Consider the following 19,371-nt stretch of genomic DNA (forward strand, 5'->3'; position numbering starts at 1 on the left):
CCACCAATCTCCACTGTAGCCATATCCAAAAACAGATGGGTTAATACAGAAGTGTGAAGACACTGCAAATTGGCGTAGAAAGGGGTGTGATATCTCCAGAGTCGATATCAAAGATTTGGGGTAATACGAGTCATATTGATTGAACAGTGATGCCAAGTACGATACTTCATTCCATATCAATAAACACATAAATAAAGAAACACATGCCACAATTTTCTCTTACAGATGCTTTTTCATTTTTATTTTTCTGAATAAAATTTGCCACATAACATGGCCAATATAAACATTTTGGAGAAGAATCTGGAATGACAACAGAATAAATTACCACTATTCTGGTCTCGCATGGTTCAATATTTCATGATTTTTGTTTTCCTAGCAAAATAACAGACACATTTGCATATCAGGGAAGAAACTAGACAATACAGCCTGGAAAAAAAGAAGTAAAAACATCAAGTAGTGTCGATGTTCTTATCATAAGAGATGCAAGTCAGAAATACACCCATGTTTCTCTCAACAAAACTGACATTACAATTTACGTATTAGAAACACATATCAAGTGCTACTACTGGGTGGGATTTCTCCAAATCTGATTATCATTTGGTGGGCAACTATTATCACTATCAAATGACTACTCCTTGGAAAGCAACCCCTCGGCATAACACCACTGAACACTAGCAACACAAAATCATTGTCGTACAACTTATAGTTGTTTACAACTACGAAAGATCTTTTTCACTCCATCTGGAGTCACACAAACTTATTTTACACCCCTTTTTAGCATCCCCTGCAGACAAGACCCATAGCTTTTGGTCATATCGATACCACTTTAATTTTAAGACAGAACCAAATATATTCTGGGTGCTCGGCTATCTTGCACATATTCAAGGCTGTAATAACATATGAAAAACCTACTTCTCTTGCACAAAATAACTTCTTATAATTTACATGTATCCTTTTCCCTGTGCAGGCTGATGGCGAACAAAATTTACAAATGCAACATTACATAGAAATGTAATGCATAATTATAAAACAGCTTGTATTTTTTGTCAAAATGCTCTCACATAAAATTAATGATTTTTCTGCTCAGTTCTTTCTGAAAATGTATTTGAAATGTACAAATACTTGATTGTAACTAGGGACAGCAAACAAACTGACCGCTTTGACAATACTTGTATTTATAAACCTATGACTAAGAAAAGCAATGGTTACCTAAAATGCAATTGTCTTGCAAAAGACGCTCGTCAATGTCCCCTTGGTTTGAAACATAAATCTAAGCATAAACTGAAGTTCATACCTTACAATAATACAAAACAAGAAAAAGAACAAATACATGACTCTTTTTATGTACAATGTTGCTGTGATCAGTCTTGTCAGTTGTGTGAGGATTTTACAAATTGAATAAAAAAACAAGCATTTCATCAAAGACATAGCACCCAACTGGCGTATTTTCTGGCAAACTTATTGTGCAAATTTGAATGGCGTCTCTTGATACAAAAATTTATTGACCAATTTACGATTTGACCCTGAATGTGGAGGTCAAAGGTCAAGGTATAAAAAGAAAGCTGCACTTTGGGGTATAGACATAACCATGGTGTCTTCAACTTCTTGAGTTAACATACAAACCAAAAAGAAAAATTTCAGTCATTTCACCTCGCAAACATATCAATATCTAGGTCACGGTCTCCATCAGAAAGCTTATCATTGATAATGCGAGGGTAGATACTTGTATGGTGTCCATATTTATCAAACTTTGGAGATCTCAGGCAAATGTGCTTTCTATCACAGCTATGGTTGCCATTTTGCTATACAGGTCAATTAAATAACTTGCATACGCCTCACAGTCAAACCCAAGTCATGATTAAAATATTATCACTTGCAATGTTTGATTCAAAAAGCTATGAAGAAAACCCAATTTTGGCTATTTCACCTTGAAGAAGATTTTCAAGGTCACACGTCAAGGTCGTAAAAGAAAGCTCATATTTGATATGGGTGTAGACACTTGAATGGCGTCACTGTATTACATCTACAAAGTTATGATCCATAGAGTGAAATTTAACACTAAATATGGCCACCATTCAGCCATATTTGATTCAGTCGCAAAACAAAGTGACTTGCATATGTCTCACATAGCATGTTATCTTTGTGCTAGTTTTGGTTGAAATCAGTTGGTGCATGCCAGAGATACGAGGGTGAATGCACATATAACAAATATGCCTGCCATTTGATTCAGTTGAAAAACAAAGTGACGTGCATGTCTCACATAGCATGTTACCTTTGTGGCAGGCTTGGTTGAAATTGGTTGGTGTATGCCAGAGATACAAGGGTGAACGCACACACAGACAAAACTCAACACATAAGCCACCTCTGGGCAGTGCCAGTTGGTGTCTAAAAAAGACTTGCTGTTTATCACAAGATGTGTAGCCACCACCACTGCAGTACCATGCCATTACTGCAATATGCCTGCAGTAACATGCAACATAAAACACTAGTGTAGGAGTTGAAATACCTTCCGACATACATTAAGTATTTAGTACCCAAATAGTGTGTACGGCAAGAAAAGGAAAATATGTTATTACCAGTAGTTACATGACTTTGCAAATTGTGGTCAGATTGGTGTGTAGCATGCCTGCAAAAACAGTGTTGTATTCCAACTAGCTAGGTAGAACACATTAGTTGTAGTCACATTACTTTTACTCATCAAATTAGATGATGGCTCGGCTTTGAAGCACTGTTGACAGAAAATGTAGAAAGTGCCAAAATCACTGCTCTCCACTACCTCAGAATATTTCAGTTAGGTTGCACATTATGTTTCTTTGTAAAGGTCGTGGAAAAGCTGGAACGATTTGTGCATACTTCCTACAATTTTTGTACACTAGCAGGTCTAGTGATTTGGAATGTACAACGAACGACTGCACTGAAGCATGTTTAACATGTTTGAAAACGGGTTCACAAAGTTTCAAATCTTACATTTTTGCAAATGTTCCCTCTTTCTGCCATACACACTGACACCACCAGCCAACTACATACATGTACAGTAAAAGTTAACACTTTTGTACAAAAATCTGTGATTTTCTACCACCATATTTGCATAAAAACTAAGCTATGACACAAAAAGTACTACATAACACAAACTTGCTGGTTTGCAAAATTTAGTAAATGGCAGTTGATATATAATTACATGTACACTTTAAGTAAGAAATGTGGAGCCGTGGAGTTACAATTCATACAAAAAAATTGCCTCTAAATCACAAATGCTTACAGCAGCATGAAATGTGATTTTACCATTCTAGCAACAAAAAAAAAAGAAAAAAAAAGAAAGAATAATCTTTTGAATTTCATTGAGGTATTTTTTAATTTGTATAAATCAGCTTGACTATCACAAAAAAAAATAATCTTTCATATACAGTAACAGTGCAAATGAATGGCATCCTAATCTAACAAGTTTTCAGTGAGTAAATTTTCAAATGAAACTTGACAAATCTGATTTGCTGAATGACGTAATACAAAGGTTTTTCTATGAGAAGTACAGCTGCTATATCGTACGCTTTCAACTCGAGCTTTCCAATTAGATTGAATGAAACTCCTTCCTCTTACTCTATGATCTAACTTGCTGTAGTCTTACAACAACACTCCCTTTGTATCAGCAAATGAGCAACTCTACCCTCAACCTGCGGTATTATCAATATTAGCCAGGAACCGTCTTCTATTAGCCAGGAACTGTCTTCTGGCATCAACTACAACTTAACACATTTCTAACTTAAAATATTGTAAAATATTTTCATTTCATTTGGATGAACTTACACAAAGAGTATCCTAATCATAACTTTATAAGCCTCGTAAAAAATTCTCGTTCTTGACAATTCTTTTAGTTAATTCTAGACTTTCCCCTTGTTACTCTTCAACTAATCTGAAATTTGTTTTGTGCGATGTTACATTGTGGAAATGGTTGCATCCTGAATTTGGAAGCCACCCTTTTTCCCCTTATGTTAAAAACCGGTTTAAAATTGAAAGATATTTGGGATCGTTTCACATAGACGTTACAGTACATTATGCATGTAATAAAGCACATTCAAATAGAAAGGACTTTTGACAAATGCAAGTTACAACAGCTCCTGTCTGATTATTTTTTTGTTTTGTTTTTGAGTTACAAGTTTTAAGATTGCTGTTGAGTTTTCCCTGAAGCATGGAGATGCAAGATGTTGGTATGGTCTGACTTAGCTGCATTTTGCAATGTTTTCAATTTTTTTTTTATATATATATTTGTTTCAATAGGCTTACAATTCTGCAGTATTTTACATAGAGCAAGGTTTTTGGGGGGGTTTTTTCTTCAAATTTTGGTCATTTTCAGAAGAACATTACAAAACAAAATGCTGTCATTCTCCCTAAACGAGTTGAGACTGCAGTAGGAGCCAAATAAAGTCAGAAACACACACATAATCCTGTAGAAAATATGGAAACATACATGTACAGCTTATTTTTAAGCCTTTGTGAATACTCTACTGGGTGGCGGGGTTTACACTTTGTGAATACTGTGATAAACGTACACATGTTGACTATGGGGACCGGACTCTCGACTATTGCTTGTCTGTAAATATATACAAATTATTTGTTGCGGCTACAGCTATGATATTTTCTGATGGGTGCCACGCAGTGTGAAGAATCTTCTTGTTGAAGTCCAAACTATCTACACTAATTTCATCCTTCTTTCGCTTGCCTCCTGCACACACTCGCCTGGGCTTCAGCACCTGTTTGGGCTTTGCGTTTTCCCTTGATGCCTCTAGTGTGATGTCACGCTTTGTGTTGCGGTCGAACATTCGGAAGAAATTATTATATGAACCAGTCATAATTGCACTGTAAGAAATCGAAGAAGAAAACAACAATTTATTTCTTTGCAATGAAGGTTGTCCACATTGATTTACAATTGGCTTATCTTATCACAATAAGATACTATTGTGAAATACTGTAAAAATAAAGTTGGTGAACTTGCTGATGTAAGATTTCATTCAGCCCAAATCCTATCCATATCCTTTAAATTTGCAATTTATTGACAAACAAACAGCCTGAACCTTTCATGACTGTTTACACATGGACATCAAGCCAGTGTACATCAACGAGTAGTAGTGAGGTTAACTCGGCTAATCAAAGCAACCATATAGATTGGTTTCATTTCATGTGATTGTTTCATGTATTTTTCAGCCAGCACATACCAATGAAAGACAGTGAAGTGTTAAATCTATTGACTCTATTCTAAGCCTCGCATACTACAAACACAGTGTTTGACTTGAGAAACTATGTGCATTGAATGACTACTTCTAATTTCAATGTAAGAAGCTTATATCTTTGTCTACAAGGTTGAAAACATGACATACACACTTTACATGACTGTGCTATTATTGTAGCTTGCACAAGTATGCAATGATGCAGAAGAAATAGTGGCATACACATTTATACCATATACAAGTCAAGTTATAGTCTTTGAACAGAAAATATGGATTATATACCCTGATTACTCTATGTCGCAACAACCCAAGTCTACTGCATGTGCACGTCACTGGTTCTGCAGTAACCACAATATGAGTAAAAACGGTCCAACACCCCCCCCCCCCCCCCCCCCCCACTTTTTCATAAATTATGCTTGGGGAAGTATAATTACAATATTCCCCCACTAGTTTTCTTCATTCAACCAGAAAATACTGGTTCTATCACTAATCGTCTGGTGACTCATAGTGACAAGGCCCCCTAAGTTACTCATATTTTTCTTTGCTAATGAAGACAAATATTGGGGAATAATATCTAATTACAACTTCCTTGAAAATCATTGCAGTCCATGATTTCTGTTCAAACACAACGTGATGCAAAGTATTCAACGAGCAAAGTTACAAATTTAACAATGAACTAGGGGTCAATAAAATAACACTTACCTGTCTGTGCCATTCCATACACACTCAAACTTATCAAATATACAGTCATTTTCATAGAGGGAACATAATTTACTACGTAGATATTCGTGAACTTGGAAGGTTTCTACTGGAACGGTATCCATGTGGAGGTCCCACACTTTAACTGATAAATAATCTCTAGATATTAAATAGCGACCACTATGACTAAACCTAACATCTGATATTGATGAAATAATCTCTGAGAAGAAGGAGCGGTTACTAGGATCTTCTGGCTCCTCGAACACTGTCAATGAGAAGAAAGAAAACAAAAAGTTATGGTATATATATGGCAACTCTGTAGAAAACAAAGCTTTCTGTTTCTGTTTTCATAAACAGCGTCATCTACATTTTTTTGTATCATCGAGTGAACAAGACTGACAGTTTGCAGTCAATAGCTCCAAGCTTATCAAATTCTGTTGTGTGTATGGTTAACATTTTAGTACGCATAGCTTTCTGTTATTGTTTTTGGTATAATTTTCATGAATTCACATACACACAAAAATAATATGCATAAAATTCACAATCAGCGATTTTGGTTCTGAGCAGTGTGCTTGAAATACGAGACAAAAATTTTGTGTTATTTGTCAAAATGATAAAAAGTGGGTTTCCATTCCAGTCAGCACACAGTAAGGATACAGAAAACCAAAATTTTGCGAGTACCAAAAAACTGCTGTGCATCAGTGGTTTGCAAAAATTAGTTTAGCTCTCATACAAGTAGTGAACGTGATTGTAAGTATGATGTTGAGAATTTCATGTGGGTTGAAATAACAAATACTAGACAGTGTAACTGGTATGACAGCAACATTCAAGGTTTTGGCTATAACTGAGAAAGAGACGCAACCTAAAACCGTTATTGTGTTGAGATAAGCTACTGAAGGGACATTGCAAGTTTAACTGTACTTGCTGTAGGGTAACGTTTATTATACTAGCTAGTTTTTCTCAAGTGGCCACACACCACCTTGGTAACAAGGTGATTACATTTCCATACAACAAAGGCACTGCTATCACCTACTTGTGTAATCTACCACATTGAACAGCAACAGTTTTAAGTTTTTGTCAATCTTTGTAAGCCAAAACTTTCATTGCTTGCTGCCATACCATTAGAACAAAGATAGAGCCTCTCTACATAAATCTGACGACAACACACCCATCTGTTGATATTGCTATCAGGTGGCTAGCAGTCGACAGCGAACCCTTATACGGGGAAACACATGTCGAGGTTAGCAAAACATTTACAGGACATAGCAGAGTCGGTCAAAAATGAAATCAAATTTGTACTTACTCTTTGCATGTTGGTCGCACAATGCCTGGGCTCTCATATCACATAGCCTAATGGTGCCTTTACTACTACTATAAACAAATGTATTACACTCATTAGGGTGGAATTCTGCTGCTGTGATAACTTCTGTCAGTTCTTCCATGTTTGCTGGCTTGATGTCAACAATATCTGGTGAACTTGGTTAAGGAGAACACAAAAAAATGCACACATATAGTGAACAGGTTTTAAACAAAGGTTAAAGTCGTGGATAGCTTGACCGAGTAACAAATTTTCGTTGACAATAGTCAACTATTTCAACTTAGGCATTCATATTCTGAATTTTTACGACAAGTGTGGCTATCAATTGGTCATTATCACAAAGGTTTCTTTATTTAAAGTAATGTGCATAATCAGATAACAGTAACTGACAGTTGTACCAGGTTTGTTTGAAACTGGTCCATGCATGTCAGCGGTATACAGTAACACTTGTATATGTTGGGTCATTTGACCTTGAACATAAAAGTCAAGGTCAAAGTCTCATTAGAAAGTTCATCAAGGTTAACTTGAGTGTAGATACTCTAATGAGGTCTCTCATCTGTTAATCTTTCAGTGTTTTGGGTAAAATAGGGGAATTTGTACAACAAATATGGCTGCCATTGGATCATTATTGCAAAAGTCGAGAATCAAAGTGACATGCTTAGGCAGACAATAGCAGCTGACATTTGCACCAGATTTCATTGAAATTGGCTTTTGCATTTCAGAGATACAGGTGGATGTACACCTACACTGACAGATGGACCCTAATGTAGTAGTCCACAACAGGCTTTGCCCATTGAAGACTAACAAGTCTGTTGGGAACACATGAACTACTACTAAAGAAAAGGAATTCTTTAAAAGGATACTAAAGCTCTGGTCAGTTACGGCAAGGTGCCAGAGATTTACCCTAAGATCATCAGCTGATATATATGTTTCTCCATCACTATTCACTGATATAGAGTTGATATGATAGGTGTGAGCATTTGCAAAAATCCGTCTGGGACTGGCTTCCACCATCAATTCCATTGGCTTCACCTCTGGTATTACCAAGTTACCAAACCCCATGGGATCGCGTAAAGTACCATCTTCTTCCTTTAGATTGTACCCTTCCCACATCTTGTCTCTCTCCGACACTTTCCATAATTTGACAGTCTTATCTGTAAAGGAAAAGAAATTTCGTTTCTAGAAAATCCATCCTTCTATTGCTTTACAAAACTCAGAAAACACCAATTCTAGAGAAACTTCATAATTTCAACAGTAAAATACTGCCTAATCTTAATTTCTACCACACGAGGTAGTACCAAACTGGCAAAAGAAATATTTTGACTCATTTTTGCATACTTCCATCTCATCAAGCATTTTAACAATCTTCCATACCAAAGTAAAATGCCAATAAAGAAAATCAGAAAATCAAATGCCACATCAGTTTTTTCATACACATTTTACCTTTTCACCATGAAGAATAACATTTTCTTACTCAATTTGCATATCAGTCTCTACAACTTGACACAGTAAACCCCCAACCTCATCGGTTCCCTGGCTTATCATTAGTTAGTCTTCTGACTAAAAATTACCCCTTCAAATTGACACAACTAATACGACACTGGTAGTCGAGTCTTCGGTTTTCTAAGATAGACACAAAAGCTAAATCTATCATTCTTCAATGTGGTAGATTACACAAGTGGGTGATAGCAGTTCCTCTGTTATCCGATTCCAATCACCCTGTGATCAAGTTAGTGTAAACATTAGAAGTCCCAAAACATTACACTGCAAGTTTATGAAACTTGAACTCCCTACTGAGACTCCCTACAACATCCATTCAATAGCTTATGATAGTTGTATCAACATGTTGCCATCAATAGTTTTAGTTTGTGTCTATCTGAGTAAATCGAAGGCTCAACAACCAGGGTAATACTTCTACTTACCATTTGTTGAAAGTAAAAAGTGAGCATGGTTTTGTCTTGCTAACCATTTAATTTTATTTATTTTTTCCTCTATTTCTAAACTTTTTAAGTAGTCAAACTCTGGCTCATGACTCTGGAAGGTGCTATACACATTATACTCCCCACGACGAGGCGTTGAATTTTTGGTCTATAAATACACAAATGACAGGAGACATGAATGCATAAACTGCAAACTTCTGCAAGTGTACAAGTCAGGATTTTCAAGATATCAAATCATAGGACAAAAATAGTGCCAATGGCTTTGTAGCACAACTGTAGTTTATGTTATTATTTACACCACAAATGGGCATGGTCTTGTTGCTATGCATATTTTGAATGCATATTCGCTTGTCTTTTAATTGTATTCCCTATCTTTTTACACAGTAAGGCGAATTTGAAAGAAGTGTCTCTTTATTGCTGTTTCAACATAATTTGAATTTTTTATCTATGAATTCCAATTTTCATTACCCAAAATAGAATTTTACCACTTAAGTGCATCATAGAAATAAAAATCCTTCATTTCTTAGTCGACACTGTAACTTCCAATCCACACACTATGCATGCACTACTACATCATACATGTACATCTATCAATGCACGCAATAGAAAATCAACCTTCTTGTTCTATTCTGACCTTAGCTTGAAGGGGAAAAGCTATAACAAGTACTGAGGATTTCATTTCTAATATTCCTTTTCCTTTTACTACATCCTTCTGATTTTTTTCAAAGACAGACTCGTTCAAACCAAAGTATGGCTTTCATTCAAGTAAATTTCTTTTGCTTTGATGTTGACACTTAGTTTTAAATTGTCGATTTTTGATGAAAATCACATCCTGTGTGAATACCTCCTCACCTGTACATTTCTTAGAATAAGTTTACCTCTGAGTAGGGATAAAAAATGTTTTCCTAACATAATTTGCAAGTATGAGGGAGTAAACTTAATTGACATAAAAAAGTGCTGAAGGGGTTCCAAATCTCATAGTATGATGGCAACTATGATTTTGAGGAAAGTTAGATGTATCTATAAGTGAAAAGTATCAAGACATGTTGTTTACACAAAGTGCCTTGACATCATTTTGTCTGTCATTGTATGTATATTATACACATATCAAAGTAGTTTAACCCTTTCACCACCAGTACCCGGTATACCGGGACGCGCTAGGGCGCCCACCAGTACCCGGTATACCGGGACGCCAAAGTTCATTCACCTATCTTGCCGTAAAACCGTTCAAAGGCAGCAATTGCTGCAAAATTTGCTGCCATAACTAGTTCCACACATGCGTATTAGCCTTGTTTATATTGCCTGCCATTTTGAATGTATGATAGTGAACGGTATCGAGAGCTACGATCCAAATGACGAGCGATCGTAATTTTACGTGCGTTTTTCGCCCACAAGATCGAATTTAAACATGGCGGATATAATTAACGGCTCTCATAACATGGTCTACGATATAAATTATGTCACTGTCTTTGGATATTTCGACTGAATTTGACTCGAAATACATCATTGAATACAAGTATTTAGCTGTGGGAACACATTGTACTTGTATGTAAGCATCAAATTCCCGCTAAGTCCGTATGAGCTGCCGGCGGCAGTTTACGGTTGAATTTTTGAATGTCGGCAAATTTACGCGATCTTGTGACAGATACCGACTCCCATACTAACGTCTTGGTTGTAATTTTTGGCTATAAAATGGATTATTTTGGTTTTATTTCTTTTGTTACATCTCAGTAATGACTTGTATTTGTACTAGCTCAGCGTGTGAAGGTCGTGGAGGGAAATTTATGCACGATACGGGCGATTTTACGAATCGGATTTTTTATGTGCGTTTTTCAACGTAAAATTCAAATTTCAACATCGCCGAAGCAAAATCTGTCTCCCCTAACGTAAGTTACAATGTAAATAACGGTGCTGTTCGTAGAAATTTCCACTCAATTTTGACTATGAATACGATGTTTTATACAAGGAGATGACTGAGTGAACTCAATGCAGGAAATGGAAGGATCAGATTATCGCAACGTAACTTCAAAGTCCCGACTGCATATTTTGTTTTGTGGGTACAGCATGTTGGCAAAAAGCGCCACTTTGGCGTCCCGATTAGGACTCGTATACTACCAACTTGTGGGCATTTTTTACTGATTTTGAGCATAAATTTGGTGATAATTTTTTGTTGTTCTGTCAAATAATGATATATAATTACACAAACTGATTTTTCTGAAGGTATTGGTGCAACGACTTCAGGTATTTTTGTCCCTTTCATTGTCGGTGCGGGACCGACTAATTGCGTCGTAATCAGATTAGAGAGCCGTTATTTTTTTCCGTTCAAATTTAATACGACTGAAAATAACATTTCTGCCAAATTTTCGCCGATTTTGACCATTTAACCAGTATACAGAATTTTGTAGAAACATAAATGTTGGTATTTTGAATTTTGTTTGTAATATAAATGTTTTGTTTATTTGTGACATGTCAATAAATAAACAACACAGGTTTTTTTTACCAATATTTTCTTATTTTAACCCAAATTTCAGTTGTGAATGTAATATTTGAATGTGTTTATTTGTAAGTATGACATAGACAATTTATTTTCCAGTAAAATGATACCTAATATTCAAAGATTGGGCAATTCTAAGTATTTTTATATCAATTTGATTGCACACCACTCACTCTCACTTTATGTTAGTGAGGGGGCTGGTGGAGCACAAACAATCCCATGAGGCCAATGGTGGTGAAAGAGTTAAACAGTGAATTGGCAGGTTTTTGAGTGGCAACAGGGGCCGAGTGGTAATCAGTCTTTGTTGTTACTAGGCTACCCTGTCTTAAAAAAATGAATTTTACTACTACTACTACCATTGCCATGATACAGGACAAGAACAGTACAATCAGCAAGTCACCCAACAAATTTACATTCAAAACTAGCATTTTCTTCACAAAATTGAGCACAATACTGATAACTTGGTGTTTTGATATTTTTTTAAAATGTGATGAGCTACTTTCAATCACACAAATTATCCTTCATTGTGCATCTTTAACATTACTGCGGGTCGCATTTCAAATAGTAATGGTAGAACGACACAAGTAGTTTTCATTTCAATAATACCTCTCAAGCGGTAGAACAAGAATGCTGTGGCTTATAAACCAGCACTCTTTCATTGTAGCATCACTTGACCTGGTGACCTTTTGGAGCAACAGATTAAGTCAGTCGGGTTTAAGACCCAAAACACAAGTCAATGTAGAACATTTAACATTCAAATAACTGAATGGTACATGTATGTGTATCAGTTTGTTTGCTGTTTTCGACCATCAACATCAAGTTTTGAGAATTCAATACTACACTTGCATCATTAGTAGTCACCATAGTATAAATGCATGGCTTATACAAATGTACACATAAAACAAACATCTTGTCGGATTACTGGCAGTTCACCAATATGAAAAATATATGTGTGCCTGTACGGATTGTTTCCATGTACGTGATTCGATACATTGCATAAATTGCATACTCACTGCCTGATCGCGCTGGAAAATGACAACACGTCCTCCTTTGTCTCCTGTCGCTAGTAATTCTCCATCGTGGTTGAACTCTACGGTTGAGATGATGTCAGCTGTAACATGGACACAGAAGGAAAAGAGGCAATTGAATATTGTATTACTGGCATTTCATTGCACATAATGATTAACATCTAGTTTCTATTTTTAAACCTAGGTGAAATCCAATCCTGCTATAAAACAATCTAACATATCTATAACACCCACACTTTACAACCAGATCAGTGGTTTCATTATGTACCAGATATTAACAACCCCTAATAAATGCATTTATGGATGTGTTTTCCTTCCATTATCTCGGATTGGAATGTAGTGCACTAATGAATTATATATGTTCAAGAAAATTTCAATATTAGACCAAGATATTTTGACTACCTTCCATGCAGTTTATATGTGTGCAAGGCAAGTTATAACATTGCAAGTATGTGAAGAGCTCTCAGTAAAAATTAGTGACTCGTGCTAAGCGGCTTACACACAATTACATGTACAAAATGGCGGCCTGCTATAATCGTGGTTAGGACTTCTGCGTCCATGGTGTCTCTGTTTATTACTTACGATTAAACATTCAATTAATGTGAATTACAAATAAAATCCTTGATTGTTTACTGCACATATCAGTGTTATTTACTGCCCTGACAGACAAAATTTATGTGGCCAAGGCAAATAATCCTGCTAGAAATGCAAAGAGGTCATGTTTTCTAGCATAAATACAAAATGTAACATCACCATCATCTGAAGTAGTGCTGGACTTTTAGCCAACATCACATTGAGCCTACGAGTGCCCAACAAACATCCATATTTTTCAATTTCCTACTCGTTCTGATTGATTTGAGGAGGAAGTCACTATTAGTTGACTTATGAAAAATTACTCATTTAAGAATTCATTAACCACTCACGGATGTGCCGACTATGATGAAATCAGACCATTTTAAATTGCAACAGTGTTTACATTTGGTAATTTTCAATTTGCACCAGGGTATAAGTTACAAAATGTAAACATGATGTGTGACACTTATATCTGAGGCAGTATCAATCTTGTTATCGGAGAAGTTGGAGCACCACTAGTAGTCACTACTACAGACATGCTTTAAGACTGACTAAAAATGTACCAATGGCACTACAGTTCCTGATGTTCTCTGAACAAACACTGGCTATTTCCGACATTAAATGAACAAGGTCATGTCCAATATGGTGTATGCTGATGGTCAACTTGAATTTAAACGAAGCTAATTAAGTAAAGCTACAGACCTACTTTAACCAATATTTTGTTTTTAATTATTAAACCATGTGTTAGGTGGGAGCCTGGGAGGTGACATGACTTTTTCTCTATGTATGACATAGATACATGTAGAAAGGATTATACCATGCACAAGCAAAAAATATGGAATTTATACCCTGGTCATTCTATGTCACACCGCTTTCTACATTACTGGTTCTGTTCGAAATGTGTCAAAACATTAAAAATCGCCATTAATTTCACAGATTTTTAAAAAATATTAATGGTGCTAGTATAATTATGTTATTCTCAAATATTTTTGTTCAATCATCTGGAAATTACTCATGACCTAAGGGTTGTCACTACAAGTCGCTAGACAAGTAGTGACAAAGTCCCCTTAGGTCACATGTATATTCCTCAGCTGAATAAAGAAAAACATTGGCTAATCTTAATAACATCTAATTATAACTCTGGTACAGTGGTAGAGAAAATAGTCTTTATGTTTCTCTGCATATGAATATTTTGTAAGTTAATTGTAAGTCTCTCATATGTCAGAATATTAGTTTTATGTTAATATTTCATTCAGATTGGATCATAGCTAGCTGTGGTAATATATTCATATGCCAGTGGTGAAGAACAAGCATATGACAGCACTGTGTTCACAGCGATGTGGGTGGACCCTATGGATTTGAACGACCTTATTTGTATGAGGTAAGGTTCAAATACTCGCTCCAGTGCTAGGTGTATTCAATGTTGTTGAAGAGGAGCAACTTTTCATTTCATTCAGAGAAGATACTGCTTCAGTGCAAAGTCTGTTGAGATTACAATAGCAATAACCCCCCCTCCCCCTCCAACATTGACCCACAGCAAAAATCCCCTAAATGAGACAGAAGTTCAACTAGGTGTTTCCCTGAAATCACATGACTTTTAGATGATGTGAAACCATGAGATCACTCTCCAGAATCCAAAGTTTATGAAAATGCCTTTACTTCCTCGAGTGGTGTTTCACCTTAATCAATTTTTTTTGCTTTCGCACAGGCTGTATGTCACAAATCATAGCCTAACCTTGAGTATACCTGCCTTTCGGGTAAACTATTGCGTTATTATAGTGTATTAAAAAAAATGAGCGAAACTTTGGACTTGCAATGTTATAGGTCTACTGATGTCAAACTTACATATAGTCAATTATTATCTTTCTAATCTATACGACTGTCTGTACCTTTTAAGAGATATTATGTGACAATGTTATTATGTATGTAAACTACTTCATAAATGAAATAAACAGCTCAAGAAGGTCTACTAAATTGATGAAAAGTGTTTCAGAACCCATTTGTTTCAGGTAGTTACTGATGAAGTCTTCTTGTGGTGTGAAACTAGTCCCATTTTTGTGATTTACTGCGACAGATAAATCTATTGCATTTAACCCTTTCAGTACTAAGCACCCACCCAGGACTATCTTATATGTGTGTGTGAAAGATGAAGTTTGAGACTTACTAGTAGCTTATAAACCCCCCCCCCCTTTTTTTTTACGTTATTTTTTTTTTTACGTTACTTTATCAGTCAAGATTGGGGGCACACAGCAAGGCCATTTTTTTTACTCTTGCATATAATAGTCTTTCATTTTAGCAATTTTTCTAGTTAATGAAATACCATTTTCTAGCTTATATACATATATATATATATATATATAACTTGTCAATTCAAACTTATCAAAGCCTGTTACTCCAAAATAAAATTTGTTCTATGTTTTCGTAAGTATATGCTGATCCTAACATGGTACTTAATACACAGAGTAGTACTGTACAGAATTATAACGCAGTGCACATATACTTTCATGTCTTCATTTTATGTTGGTATAAACAGTCTCCTCAGTATGAGAGTGTACCATTCAGTGTTCAACAGTTATAAACATTAGCATTCACACTAACTTGTATAAATCTATACAATAACACATTGTTGAATTTATGTAAACGTTAGCTTTTAATAGGGAGGGCCCCTATACACTTAACAAAGGTACACACAAGGGGAAACCTTAGCAATGTTCTGACCTACTTCCTGCCAATCTTCTAAATATGCATGTAAAACAATATATATGTGCCAATATTGAGAGTTCAGACTAGTATTGGTGTAAAATAACCTGTATTGAGAGACAAATTCCGATGGCATAGCATCAGCCTAACTTTCAATATACAAAGCGAGAGATTTGTGAGAGGCAAGACTATGTAACCTGCCTGGTCACCGGCAACACAAGCTTTCCAGGGTAGCAAAATCAGTGTGTCAAAGGTTAGGTCATTCTTTTCAAAATCAGTTCCACTTTTTACATGCCATTATCCGCATAATAATGACTTTGCTTTTTTCTTGTAAGCTAGGTAAAACGAACGAACGATGTTCCCAAGATGACAGCACTCGTATCTTATAAGGCATGTTTAAGATTTGAAGGCGGTGTACGTGCGCGAGCCGAATAACTGTTACTAAAAGGGTGTTTTATGCCGATCTGGTCAAGTTGTCACTGTGGTGAACTTGAACCGGGTGAAATGGCCATATTGACCCTTCCTATATACTCCACTGTCTTAAGATTAAAAATACCCTTGTTATTTTCACTAGAAATTAAAACCCTATACAAAAACCGGTGGTTAATTATATAATCTAACAAAAACAGTCCGAGTGACATTTCCGACTTGAGGGTCTGTGAACGTAAACCGTAAACGCGTAGAAAATACAACCAATTCAACAACGAAAAGTACAATTACCTTCTGTGACATCTTCTTCTACTGTTCCTTTTACTTGCGAGAAACACCACTGTACCTCGCCAGTCCCTGCTAAATAGAAAAAATAGCCTTCTGTAAGAACGAAGCCAATACACATACATGTGAGGAATAGGTGCAAACGGTACGCTCTATAATAAACATGTAATTAATAGGTGCATGTAAATCCTTATTTTCACTCACCAGCCATAATATAGAGCTAAAATATAACCCTAGAATTGTGAACGAATGTTTGAAATATCCTTTGCTTGGTCTGCATCAGCTATTTGGCGGCGGATGGCGAGGATGGCGCTAGGATTCAGCGCCGCGACCGTTCACTAAGACCGTCGACGACTTTCAAAATGGCGCACTTCACTGTACGGAAGATACTATGAAATGACGTCACAAAGCCTCGTTGTGAGGAAGAGATGTCAGAAGCTCCTCTTTTACAGTCGTTTACTCTAACTATGGTGGCCCAGGGCTGCCATACATTATATGCGAATTGTTTTGATAGAAAATTAATAAAATTAAGAAAAAAGATTAAAATATTTTAAAAAAAATATAAAGATAGAATTAAAATAAAAGTAGAATGAAATAAAAATGAAAGTGAAATGAAAACAAAATCAAAATTAAAAGGAAAGTAAAAGTAAAGTGAAAGCAAAAGTAAAATAGAAAGAAAAGTAAAAATAAAAGTAAAATAAAGTAAAATTAAAACAAAAATAAAATAGAAATAAAAGTAAAAGTGAAATAAAAGTGAAATGAAAACAAAAGTAAAATAGAAATAAAATTAAAATCAAAATTAAAAAAAAAAAAAAAAAAAAAAAAAAAATTAGAAAAATTAGTGGCAGTTCTGGTCCGCGATGGCCCACAGCTGCCATAGACCAGCATTCCTTGCGATCTCAACGGCACTACTGAAAGTGCTGTATACATATAGCGCCCCCAAGGGCGAGAGTCTGTGATTATAAGCCTGAATATGAGTATGAGACTGACCTTACGTCGCTCATCATGCATCACCGTTAGGCATTTTACTGTACATGGCGCTGTGTCGGTCAAGCTTATGGAAGGAGGATGAGTTTCTCAAAGGAGATTTGATGAAATATGTGAGACTAGGGCTCCAGCGAATGGAGATTCTTGATTTTGTGAGCAGGGACTACCCTCAGTATGCCTAGAGTGTGCGAACTTTGGATAGACGTATGCGATGGTAGAAAGAGGGGGAAGGGGACTCCGAACACCATCAATGTTAAATACGTGTATGACTGTGACATTGCGTTTACCATGTAACCAACTATGGGTTGTTAGATCAAGTTTGTTAATAAGTGGAAATATTTTTCCACGCTGGTTCAGACTTGATCATTTTTTTGGTATTAATAAATTGGTTTGAAGGTCAGTTAGCCACTTGACCAGTTTGTTAAGGTAATTGACCCTAGTATTAGCGTAAATTAGCAGGGAAGACATTGGCAATACGTCCCCGGGGTGATACCTAGTTGACCCTTCTTTTAAGACGTTTCGGACCGGCTGTTGGGGTCCTTCATCAGTCGTAGTTCTGTCTAACGAGACAGTGTTCAGTTCTCGCTTTTATTTGGCTTAAAATTCAATTTTAAAATGTCAATTCAAAGTTAGCCAGATTCAGCCTCATATTCAGTCTGATAATGACACTCTCGCCTTTGAGGGCGCTACATGTATACAGCACTTTCAGTGGCGCCGTTGAGATCGCAAGGAATGCTGGTCTATGGCAGCTCTGGGCCATTGCGGACCAGAGCTGCCACTAATTTTTTTTTTTTTTTTTTTTTTTTTAATTTTGATTTTATTTTACTTTTGTTTTCATTCTACTTTTAATTTTATTTCTATTTTACTTTTGTTTTCATTTTACTTTTATTTCTATTGCACTGTTGTTTTAATTTTACTTTACTTTTATTTTTACTTTTATTTCTATTTTACTTTTGCTTTCACTTTACTTTTATTTTCCTTTTAATTTTAATGTTGTTTTCATTTCACTTTCATTTTTATTTCATTCTACTTTTGTTTTAATTCTATCTTTATTTTTTTATTTTTAAAAAAAAAATATTTTAATCTTTTTTCTTCATTTTATTAATGTTTTTATCTAAACAGTTCGCATATAATATATGGCAGCCCTGGGCCACCATACTCTAACGTCTAGATATAATTGCATTTTGAAGTAATATGAAATACGCTAAAACATGCTAATTCGTTTGCTATATTTGTAAACCTCAAAGTAGTCAAACTTAACTGCAATCAGTTGGACATCTGCGGATTTACGCAATCAGAGCGTGTTCCTTATGTGTATACAAAGCTACCACCAGCATGCAATATGTACTCCCTCCCAGTGGATGTGATCTCCTGCACGGGAAGACGTATTGCTTTTTAATGGGGCACACGCAATATGAAGTTTGACGTTATTAAACACATGTTTGCACCATAGGTGAACCTTAATGCCGGAAACTGTATTTTAAGGTGTGGGTCCGATGTATAGTAATAATTTATTCAAGGATTGTCATAATACAAAGTAATGACGTTTAATATTAGATATTTTTACGCATATTCAAAAACACCGGCACCGGTGTTTGCACGTGAAACTTGGATAAAGTTTTGAAATCGACCCCATGTCAAGTCGATTTAAACGAACCTTTTCCAGTGCAAACACTGGTGACAGTATTTTTCGTAAGGT

The 19,371-nt window shown here is 35.8% G+C and overlaps 1 protein-coding gene across 2 annotated transcripts; it reads right to left on the reverse strand.

The window, feature by feature from the left end:
- Positions 1-221: 221 nt before the first annotated feature.
- On the reverse strand, positions 222-17,055 carry LOC144446952 (serine/threonine-protein phosphatase 2A 55 kDa regulatory subunit B beta isoform-like). Of its 2 annotated transcripts, none has more exons than XM_078136801.1 (8): positions 16,890-17,055; positions 16,692-16,757; positions 12,684-12,781; positions 9,159-9,324; positions 8,100-8,390; positions 7,222-7,386; positions 5,922-6,183; positions 222-4,851 (listed from the first exon to the last, which is right to left on the reverse strand). In XM_078136801.1, exons 1-8 carry the CDS (start codon positions 16,894-16,896, stop codon positions 4,575-4,577), a joined length of 1,332 nt encoding a protein of 443 aa, XP_077992927.1. In that variant the 5' UTR covers positions 16,897-17,055; the 3' UTR covers positions 222-4,574. The 2 variants fall into 2 exon arrangements, with proteins under 2 accessions (XP_077992927.1, XP_077992926.1); XM_078136800.1 differs by having other exon boundaries at positions 16,692-16,760.
- Between the last annotated feature and the right edge of the window lie 2,316 nt (positions 17,056-19,371).

The sequence above is a fragment of the Glandiceps talaboti genome, chromosome 15 (assembly GCF_964340395.1).
Source record: "Glandiceps talaboti chromosome 15, keGlaTala1.1, whole genome shotgun sequence".
Lineage (NCBI taxonomy): Eukaryota > Metazoa > Hemichordata > Enteropneusta > Spengelidae > Glandiceps > Glandiceps talaboti.

Bases quoted from the DNA above. Each gene is read 5' to 3' on its own strand.
- LOC144446952 (XM_078136800.1), bottom strand. The intron at 12,782-16,691 runs GTAATTGTACTT...TCCATGTTACAG, and splicing joins AGAAGAAGATGTCACAGAAG to CTGACATCATCTCAACCGTA. The intron at 7,387-8,099 runs GTATCCTTTTAA...CAAGTTCACCAG, and splicing joins CGTAACTGACCAGAGCTTTA to ATATTGTTGACATCAAGCCA.